The sequence below is a fragment of the Erpetoichthys calabaricus genome, chromosome 3, assembly GCF_900747795.2.
Source record: "Erpetoichthys calabaricus chromosome 3, fErpCal1.3, whole genome shotgun sequence".
Taxonomy (NCBI): Eukaryota; Metazoa; Chordata; class Cladistia; order Polypteriformes; family Polypteridae; genus Erpetoichthys; species Erpetoichthys calabaricus.
The window spans coordinates 236,267,885-236,279,602 of NC_041396.2; the positions used below are offsets into that span (position 1 = coordinate 236,267,885).

The 11,718-nt window shown below is 35.6% G+C and overlaps 1 protein-coding gene across 1 annotated transcript; it reads right to left on the reverse strand.

Moving 5' to 3' along the window:
* Nucleotides 1-9,154: 9,154 nt before the first annotated feature.
* LOC114642038 (trace amine-associated receptor 13c-like) lies at nt 9,155-10,183 on the reverse strand. Its single transcript, XM_028791033.1, has one exon. It carries the CDS (start codon nt 10,181-10,183, stop codon nt 9,155-9,157), a length of 1,029 nt encoding a protein of 342 aa, XP_028646866.1.
* Between the last annotated feature and the right edge of the window lie 1,535 nt (nt 10,184-11,718).

Below are 11,718 nucleotides of genomic sequence, written 5' to 3' on the forward strand. Positions count from 1 at the left end.
CTGTAAAGGGGCACGATGTCAGACGGGTATTCCTGGCAGTGAACCCCAAGAAGGCTGCCGGCACAGATGGAGTGCCTGGTAGTGTACCCACCAGCTACCCTTTATCTTTACCAAAATCTTCAACCTCTCCCTAGCCCAGGCAGTCATTCCATCCTTCCTTAAATCAGCCACAATCATTCCAGTGCCGAAGAAGTCTCCCATCACCAGCCTAAATGATTATCGCCCTGTGGTCCAAACTCCAGTAATCATGAAGTGCTTCGAGAGACTGGTTCTCCAGCACATCAAGGACTATCTCCCCCAAGACTTTGATCCCTACCAATTTGCATATCGCACAAACAGATCCACAGAAGACGCCATTGCTGTACCTCTCCACTCTGTGCTGAGCATTCTGGAGCAGCAGCAGAGCTACGTCCGGATGCTGTTTGTGGATTACAGCTCAGCTTTTAATACAATCATTCCTGACATTCTCATCAACAAACTGGTCACTCTTGGCCTCCCCCCTCTCACATGTGTCTGGATAAAAGACTTTCTTACCAACTGGCTCCAGACTGTGAGACTCGGACCCCATCACTCCTCCATTCGCACACTGAACACCGGTACCCCACAAGGCTGTGTGCTGAGCCCCCTTCTGTACTGTCTCTACACCCACAACTGCAGTCCGGCCCACAACAACAACATCATCATCAAGTTTGCTGATGACACCACAGTGGTCGGACTCATCTCAAAGGGAGAAGAGGCAGCTTACAGAGAGGAGGTCCTGAAGTTGGCAGCCTGGTGTTCAAAGAACAATCTGGCTCTGAACACCAGGAAAACCAAGGAGATCATTGTGGACTTCAGGAGGCACAGCACCGACCTAGCCCCCCTTTACATCAACGGCGAGTGTGTGAAGAGGGTCCATACCTTCCGGTTTCTTGGCGTCCTTATCTCCGCTGACATCTCCTGGACAGACAACATCACAGCAGTCATCAAGAAGGCTCAGCAGCGGTTACACTTCCTGAGGGTCCTCAGAAAGCACAACCTGGACTCCAACCTGCTACTGACCTTCTACCGCTCGTCCATCGTTCTATTCTATTCTAAGTAACAGTACAGTCAGTCATTGTGTAACCTGCTTAGTCCTGAACAGGGTCATGGGGGTCTGCTGGAGCCTGTCTCAGCTAGCATAGGTTGCAAGGCAGGAACAAAGCCTGGACAGGGCTCCATTCTATTGCAAACACAGAGCAAACACTCACACACACACCCTATTCACACACAAGGTCCAATTTAGGATCACCAATTCTCCTAAACTGCATGTCTTAGAAACCAGAGCATCCAGAAGAAATGCACACAGATAAAGGGAGAACATGCATACACCACACATGGAGGATCTGGGACATGAGCTCTGATCTCCTTACTGCAAAGCAGGAGTGCTACCACTGCACCACCCAATAACCATTCATTTTTTATATTTTCCATCTAAAAGAAATATATAATTAAAGAGTCACCTCCTCAGGGAAATTGTAAATACAACTGGAGAATATAGGCTCCCCACACTTTACAAAACTAATTCATTTTTAAAACACATTTTATCACTTCAAGTTTCACATTCAAAAGAATGGCCTTTTAGTCTTTTTTGAGTTTCTCCCATAAGCCTAAATGCTAAAAATAATATAGGAAGGCATGTGAGGAACACATGTTACATTTTAAGAATGACTGAGACTGTGATAGTTTGTCATCATTATCCAGTCCTGCTTCAGATATCCAGCTATGTTCCAAACATCAAACCTTCCTCTCTTTCACAGGTTGCAGTGAGTTGACCTGGAATGACTGTAAAGATAATCAGGTGTCAGCGGTACTGACAATCATTTGGAAATCTTTACAGAAATGGTTTAGTAACTGTGAAAATTCAGTTTCATTATGTTTTGTATGATGAAAAGGAGTATTATCTTCTTTGTTTATTTAAATTTTTGTAAGGCAGTTATTCATAACCTGGTAGAAGCCTGTTTTTAGTTTGATATACAAGGAAAATAATGCCAGATACCATCCTGTTTCAAATAGTGATCATTATATGAAAGTCATTGATCTTCTTTGGCCCTGATTGATCCTACTTTATGTGGTACTATTTGAGCCCAAACTATGTCCAAAGTCTTCTGCCCAGAGGCAGACATTTGCCAAGAGCAATAATGCAATCTGTGTAAGCAGGGGGTTTCAGTTTTGTGTTTTCTGTTATAACAAGGTTCGTTTCAGTTTTCAATTCAGTTAATTTTTGTATAGCACTCTTGTATTATCATAGTATTTTCCTCTACTTACCCTTTACTTGTTTTTTTCAAGGGTAAGTGTACTCATCAAGTTCGTTACTGGGTTGGTGTACTGTTGCACTTTAAGATTAACAAATGCATACATAGCTATACGAATACACACAGAACCCTAATCACAACAGTGCCCCATGAATACCACACACACGCTGGTTAACCTCTAGCACTTTAAACCACACAAGTGCCTTAGGAATAACACAGCCTGTCACTCTCTCAGCATTTTTAGAGACTTACTTATAATTGGCACGAACAACATATGATGTTTTAATGATATCTCAGAACCATATATTACTTTTGGTCTACAAGAATACATTTAAACATACAAAGGCTCAGAACTCTTGACTATAGGCCATTTATCAGCCAAGAATGCCTTACTTTACATACTGTTCCCTACTATTGGGTGGAACTCTCACTCGCAGCCTTAATAAACCTCGCAGCACAGAGGTAATGGCAAATCTCTGGCTGTACCAGGTGCTCAAAGAAATCTACAGTATTACTTCAATCACTCTATACATTAAGACAAAGCATAGAAAGTTAAAAGCAGCATGGTATTTATTACAGGAATAATAATAATACCAGTGGAAAAAAAGAATAATATAAAAAAAAGTCTTTAAAAAAAGCTTACGAAAAAGTAAAGATGACAAGGATGAATGTCACAGACGGCTTGTGATCTAGCACTCGTAGTCGTTCATGATGCTTTTCTGACAATCAGATGGAAACAGCTTCATGTTGCAATCGCTCTGTTTTCTTCTGATGTCTTCGTCCCTCTTTCTTCGGCCCTCCTTTCTTACTATATCGCTCCTCAGACAAGGCATATTTAGTCTAAAATTCTACCGGGGGGTTTTGCAAGAAGTGATTATTAGATATTCTGATTGGCTGGCTGTTAATATGATGAATTCATTCACTGTCCGTTTTCCCAAACAATAAATCTTTTTTTGATGTTGCCTGACGTGTCGCTATGTCTTCCTTTCCCTGGCTGTAAAACAATTAGATGTCCATCCCTTCTCAGGTTATAAAGTAATTAATAGCCTGAGCCACCAGCATGTCTTCCTTTCTTTGTTGGAACAGCTGTTTTAAATGTGAAGTATAACTGGGAAGAAGACATGCTTTGATTTGTCCTGAATGAAGTTCACCTGTTGTCTTGAACAAAATATAATGGAAATATAAACCAAAATGTTCAGATTTTGTACCCCACAACAACTCTTCATTGGTTTCAAGTGCAAAGCACCATGACAAGTGCTCAGGTAAAATGCAAATACAAACTTAACTAATTATATAAAGACACAAAGTAGTTTGAAACTGATTAACAAAAATGGAGCCCAGCACTATGCTTACATTAATTAACTGCTGATCTACGGCCAGTTGACATCTGTGGAGAGGAAAACAAAAACTCCAGTCAGGAGAATCCCTGGAAAACATAAATCTCTGGAGAGGTCACTGTCAATTATAACAGAAAAAGTTAAAGACATAGTCAGAGACAGTCAGAATCCTGGAGACGTCAGTCAGACATGTCTGCTCACCCCGTCCTGGATATTCTATATTAGTCTGTGCTGGGATATTCAATCGGATGAAAGAATCGTTCTATCCATTGGTAGGATTTTATACCAGTGTCTATCAGCACCAAATAAATGATATGTTATGTTTGGATGCAAAGAAAAAGTTCACTATTGTAGCTGCTGGTTGGATAAATTTCAGCAGCCAAATGCAGATAAATGAACAATAACAGTATAGTGATCAAACATTTAATATTGATGGAGGTGAGCAGCAACACAGATAACCATAAATAAAACCATAGAAAAGGCCACAAAAAAGGACAACTTGTCTGCCTCACAGGATAAATGAATAAATTCTGATGAAATGTCAGGATGACTAAAAAAAGATAGCCATTAGAAAAAACGGAGGTCATCTGAGCAGAGTCAGTTTGAGTTGTATATACCTGAGCATAGTTTTGAAAGTATAATAAAACAGAAAATAAAATGGCTTTGTTCAGCCTTAACAGTAAATAACAAACAGGTCAGAGTTCTGTCTTCTCCAAACCCTAGGTCAGAATGTGATGCCACCCTCCAAGAGAGGCTCCTTTTTATATCAACTGTACCAGTAGTACCTTGTTGTGTGAACATATGCAGATTAGACATATAATCCATTGAAAAGGTGAATAAAGGTAGAGGACATTACAAAAGAAAAAGGTCACAGTAAATGTGAAAGATAGCTATTGGAAAATTAAATGAGGTTACAAAGTTAATTCAAGTTAATATTAACTGTTAATATCAGAAATGATTCTAAAATGGATTAAGTAAAATATTTTGTGTTGTGGACATAATGTAAGACTGGTGGTATAATGGGCAATTCATTCTTTGGTTGAGTTATCAAATTGTCACACCCCGGAAAGAAAAAAATGCAAAATTATTGCTAAATTGATACTTTATTAATTAACCATTTTCATTTGGCAGATATTTGTATATTTTTTTAGGGAAATTCTTCTAGTTTTTATTTCGGAGTCAAAAGCAGTAAATATTTCTCATCCAAGGTAATTAAATCAAGAGAAAACCAAACTTGTAAACAAATTAATTAATGGTTAATACCTTAATATAACAATAGCAATCCCTAATTTTCTCTTTTGTTTGTTTGTTTTTCTCAACATGTGTAAATTCTATCTTCTTCTTTTCATATTCAATTCCTTTGGATTTTTATTGACTAGACTCCTTTTATTTAAATAGACAGTATTCTTCTTTCATTTTATACCTAAAACGTTTTTTTCTTTATTTTTCTCCCTAATTTTTTAAAATTTCTTTCCTTTTAGCTGTAAATTTGTGTTAAATGAGAAAAACCTCCCCCATCTACACATTTTACTTGGCTATGAGTTTACACAAACATTCATCTTCATTACTCAATAAGATCTATTATAGCCTCATATCTCCTAACCAACAATGGAAAGTGAACATGGACCATAAATCTGACTTCAAAATATTGTTTTTAGTTTAAAAGACTAATTTTGTCCTTATGGGATAAATGAATTATAGTTTATTGTAATATTTGAGGTCGCTTGACTTACGGTCATTTACAATGCTTAAGGAAGTAGACCTCTAGAAAATAATCTGTCTATAGCCAGTAGTTAGGTTTTCATATGTAAACTTTGGAGATTAATTGCTATTTAACTAACAGCAAACCTATCATTGCAAATCCCATAACCTGAAAATGTGAAATAAGAGATGCATCCAGAATGATTGTAATAAACTTAATCTTAATTGACAGGTAAAACTTGCCTCACAATCCTGCATGTCCCATTATCAATTCCAGTTAACTTCTGTAATGAGACTCATCTCAGATTCCATGTGAAAAGTAAAATTTTCTGCAGGGGGTATTTCCACTATTCAAATTGATCAAATCCTTTACAAGAAGTGCCAGCTTAATCACATCAGGCTTTGTTGCCAAGTTCACATGCAACATGACTGACACTGAGTACTAACAAATGACATTTTATAACCATATTCATAATCAAAAGAGCACTAGATTGTGAAGAACTTTACATACATTCAGCAAATTGAAAGCCATACAAATGGATCCTCAGATGTTTCTCCAAATGTTGATTAAATGTTGATGTCATACTATTTAGGTCCATATGCTATAGGCATATTCTTGGTCTTAAACTTATTTAGTTGTAAAAAGGAACGATTACACCATTGAACAGACTCATCAACAACAGGTCCATTACTATCCTCATTATCTTGCAGATGACTTACAAAAACAGAGTCATCCATGAATTTTAAGAAATGCTTGTCTATATTTGAACTCCTGCAGTCATGCATTAATATGATAAACAGAAGAGAAGACAGAAAGCATGTTTCCAGTGGAAGAAATTAGGATATCAGAAAAACAACAGTCATCGCTCACTGCATTCTATTTGTTAAAAGGTCTAGAATCCAGCTCACCAAGCTACAGTCCAAACATAATTTATCAGTTTCTTAACTAAAACAGAAGAAAAATCAGTATGCAGTAGTCTTGTGATGGGTTTTTCAGCTTTCTAGGTTCATTCGCTCTCCCACTTTGCTTTTCCTAAAGAATTTTATTATATAAGAAGTTAAGGCCATTGGTTACAAGTCAAGATTAAACAGCTATGCCAGAGTACAGTTTATAGAATATAGATCATAATGAACATTTTCATGACATCAGATATGTACCAGACCAGCCACAATTACAGTATGTACAAATTCAAAACAAAGAACAGTAGATCATTTTTCAAAAATGTTCACATATTAAACATTACAATTCTCAATTACCTAAGCTCCACTCTTTTTTATATGATTTACTTGAGCACAATGGGTTCTTAATTGTAACACATTTTTAAAACATAGAGAAATTAGATAGCCAGTTCTTAGTTTTGTGGTGTTAAATATTAAAATTGCAAAAATCAATGAAACAATAATATTCACGATAAATATCCTATCCATCAAGGCCAAGCCAACACATTTTGGGACTACTCCCCTTTTATCAGGGCCAGACAAACTGGGATCTAAAGATATAAATAGGCTGCTTCTATATCACTAAAGTGTATACATTCCATATAAATATATGCTCAAGATGGGTATTCACATGGTCTATGATTTCTGTCTAGAAACAAATGTGATACTGTAATATGCATGTAAAACACAAAGTGTTCTTTATCCTTTTAATGTCTATGCAGGGTGAGATGGACAGTTGTAGCTGTGATTTGCAGCACAGTATATTTATTCCTCTGTTTTCCACCCTGGAAATTTCCTGGACAAGAGCAGCAAACAGTTGTTCTCAGAGTATAAATTCTGAATCAAACAGAATCAGACTTATGCTTGTAAACTGATCAGGAAAGAGGTATGTGCTTATATAACTGGCAATACTGTAGACCAGGCGGCATCTATCAAAAGTGGGAGATTTTTTTTTTTTGCATTTAGACTTGATAACATTAATTTTAAAAAGTATATAAGCAGTTTTTTTTAATGTACAAAATTTCTAATACTCTTCTTATAATCTATCTTGCATTGGGTGTTTCAAAATAATAGCCAAGTATGTTTTTAAGTTATACAATAAGAGCAACCTTTCAATAATGAATTAACCAATATTTAGTAATACTCCTCGGGCAGTATAGAGATTCATTGCACTTTATACTCTGATTTATTCTTTTATTTCTTGGATGTCAAACTCAAAATCTCCAAGTTGTACCCAGCCTTTGGACATTTTTAATGTGTCCAATATCATCAATATACTAAACATGTTGCATATGGCCTGTGATGATCAATGGTAAAAAGGAGTGATATATCACACTGCCCTAAAGAACTTTAGTGTTTTTATTTTTTTTGCATTATCCTCATAAAGGAGATAGTAGCTAGACACACACACACATCTTCTGCTACTCCACTCATTTTTAAAACTGCACAGATATAAGGGTTGACTACCCTGCTGCAACTTACGTGTTTACTGTCACCTCCCTACACAATTCTTTTGTCTTTTCTGTTGATATTGTTTACATGTGGATAAAAAATGCTTTTTGCTTTTTTGTGTTTCCTCTACTATTAAAAGTGACTGTTATTATTTTCCGACTCCAAATGTGCGCTGTGTGATCCATCATCAGTGTATTTACACCTATTTTTTAATTGGTGTCAAGGGGCATGTGACAGTGACACATGTTAATGTATGTGTAAACAGGTGTACTTTGCTTTGGCTACAATTTCTTGCCTGTGTCCAGACTACCACTCTTATTTGACTTTATGTGATGACCACAACACAAGCTCTTTTACAGGTGGTCTTTTCCAAATCTTTGGATGCAATGCACTTGACTTCACAGTGGTGCTCCTTATGCTGAGTGTCCTTCTTTTGTTATTTTCTTCAAGTTCAGGTTATTTTCTACTACTTCCCTTTTACCAAGTTTGTTTCCTTATCCTTTTTCATCCTAGTGGACATTGTAGCAGTTTTTGGATGTATGCATTAATTTTTGTTTCTGTGTCTTTTGAGAGCAAAGTGTACAGTATTGTCATACTGTGCAGCTTTAGTAGGATTGTGTGTATGTCTGGTAAGGATACTGCAATATTTAATCACACCAGATACAGTAACCAGCAAAAATACTCACATAGTTCAAAGTCCAAAAGAATAAAAAGGTGAAAAAGAAAGAAGACAGTTTGAAGAGAGAAGTAAAGAATGACATACAATTGTGACAAATGGAAATGCTCCTGAGTGTTTTGTTTGTAAGCTAACAGAGGTGCTAGTTATTTGTTGACACATACCGGCCTGCGCTGGGTACTGTATACAGTATATATAAAGCGTTACTTTTGGACCTCAATAAAACTAAGTTTCATGCCCCTGTTCTATTCAGTATATCATTGTATAACATTCTTAAACCTGCTTAACCCAAGTCACTGTTTAGCCAAAGAAAAGACGTGAAAAAGCATATTTAGATCTAAATTAAATGTGAATGTGCATACATAAAATATCAGAATTACACCTGAAGTCAGCATAGATATTTTCTTCTGGTGATATAGCAACTCCTCTAGTTATGATGCATAATGTTATAAAAAAAAAAAACCTATAAAAATAATAAAAAAAATGCAGGCACAGGGCACACTGTAAAACTTTAAGAATTTCTAACAAGTAATGTTAAAAATAGAAAGATATGCTATAATCCAGAAGTAAATTGATTAAAATGTTATATGCAATTTGATGGTAATACCTAAGGTTAAATTTCACTATCTCTAAGTATACCTTTAAAATATTACACAAGATGAGCTACTGTGTTACAGTCATTTCAGAAAGTAAGTTCATACATAACTCCAATTATATAATTAATTGTTTCAGCATTTTAAGACATTAAGTAAATAAGGAGGCTTTTTAAATTAGTCTTAGTTTTCTGGGAACATTCTGGTCAGGGATGAAGCAGGGCTGCACACCCGACATGTTATAATTAGTTTCAGTGACTTCTGAAACCAAGGATAAAACAAAGCATAAATGATTGGATTCATTCCTGAGTTAAAACAAACTACACTTGTAAAAATACTATACACTGCAAATGGCACTTGAATTTGAGTATATGAGTTAATAATTATACATAAATAGTAAGGTACCCAACAAAGAAGATAAACAGATATTACAATTCCTAAAGTTTTTGCAGCTTTTCTCTCTGACTTTTTAGATATGTTACCCTGATTTTTGTTAGTTTTATTAATTTGTTCAGATGCTGAATTAATTACTTTTAAATGTCTTCTGGCAACTATAAAAACTTTTACATACAGACTTACCATTAGAGAACAGGGCAGAATAAATGTGGCAAAGAGATCCACTAAACCCCACACCTCTGAATACAATCCACCACAGTCTCTTAGACAGCCATTGATGGTTTCATATGTAAATATGACTCCTTTAAAATATACTAGTGCCCATGTATATGCAAAGGATGAGCCCCAACTACTAGCAATAAAAATCCCTGTAATAGGAATTGTTATTTTAGCTGAATAAAAAAATGGATCACACACAGCAATATATCTGTCAAAAGCTATTAATACTAAATTACTAACAGAAACAGAGGTAAGCAAAAAACTGAAAAAGGAATGCAGAAAACAAAATGTATCCCCAAAATACCAACAATTTTCAATAAGTTTTATCAGTTCAAAAGGCATTGAAAATCCTCCAATAAAAAAGTCAGCCACTGCCAGTGATAAAACAAGCAGGTTGCTTGGTGTATGGAGCTGTCTGAAGTGAGAAAAGGAAATGATTACCAGAAAGTTTCCAAAGACTGTAAGCAGAACAGAACATGCTGAGAAAATATAAAGAATCACAGAGACTTCAGGTGCCCATATTTCTTTAAGGCAAGACTTATTAAACACATAGCAATATTGCTTACTTTGCTGAGCCTCCAGATTAATTATGTCCATTGTTTACAAGTGAATAAAATGTAAAAAATGAAACACCCTTGTTGTTGATCATTGTTACTGCAGCCTTTGTTTCACTGTGTTTATATACTTCAACGGTTAATTAGTTATGTGCCTTTCTTCTCAGGAGACCAAAAATTTCACAACTCTTAGTAAAGGACAGAATTCAAGATTAGCTGTGTGTATTTAACTCTTATTTTCACAAATTAGGTCTATTTACCTTTGTGTCCAAATGGAAGCATGGAAAAAGGGCAGTATAATGAAAACAAGTCAAGGAGAATAAATCAAATTCAAAGTCAATAAGGGGGCTGAGGAAATGCAACCACAGTTTCACAAGAGCCACATTTCACTCATTAGAAGTTGTGCAGATGCTATTTCAGATGACAATGAAGAATTTCAGAATATCAGTTCTACTCTAACTTAGTTGATTTTATTTACAAAATCTAGAAAATGATTTTCAAAACTTTTAGTGAGTGAAAAAATAAGTTTTATTTTTATTAGTTGCCTAAATATTTCAGTAAATATGCATTTAAAAGTATGAGTTTCTCTAAGTAACTCCAGTTGCCTGTTATATTAATTTTATAGAAATTTTATTTTTTTCTTTTTTGTATATGTTTATTTAAAATAACTGCCATAAACTTTATTACCTACCAATTTCTGGTTACCTGAAGTTTGTCTTTTCTTGCAGTTTTTAATATGGGACCTCACAAAACACACCTTTTCTCATGTAGAGCAGAGTGAACATAATATTGTCAGTTGCTCAAGCATTTGCTGCACAACCCCTAAGCTTTATATACTGTATATTTAATAGTGAATAATAAGTTTACATGTTTTATGTACTTTATAATGTATATCATTTGTCACTAGGGGAGAATTGAGGAAAGCTACAGGAGATGTACTAGAGAGTTAGAGAGAGAGAGAGAGAGAAGAAGGAAAGGAACATGGCATTAGGAGTGTTTATGTTAACAACTGTGTGTTTGGTTTAATTGGAATAAATCTTTAACTCTTTGGACATTGAGTCTTTTCATTCTACCACCAGACAGCTTACCAAACTTGTGGTGAGTTACTTACACATTTTTTCTGGACTACTATGGCTGTTGCAACTATTCCTTTTCCTCCACCATTTTTGCCAAATCCAGGTGGGCCCACTATATCGTTCGACATATAGCTGAAGATATTTAAAAATTACATGTTGGTTGTTGAAGCATCAGGAGATGAATGGCTAGAAACATGAAAAAATGCACTTCTCCTTCATTGTCTGGGATCTGAAGATCAGAGACTATTTTATACAGTATACTCTAGAATGAAGTTACGACGAAGGAAGATGCCACTATAGCTTTACAAGCTAACTTTGCTACTTGGAGAAATGTTGCTGAGAAGCATGCTTTTAGAAAACCTGTTCAGTCTGTTAATGAAATGTTTTCACACTATGTTGCTGCTCTATGAGACTTAACAGCTAAATGTGAGTTTGAAACTGAATTGGATTTAAAGTTACAAGATCAATTAGTGAAAAATGTGGCTAGTCATCATATATGTGG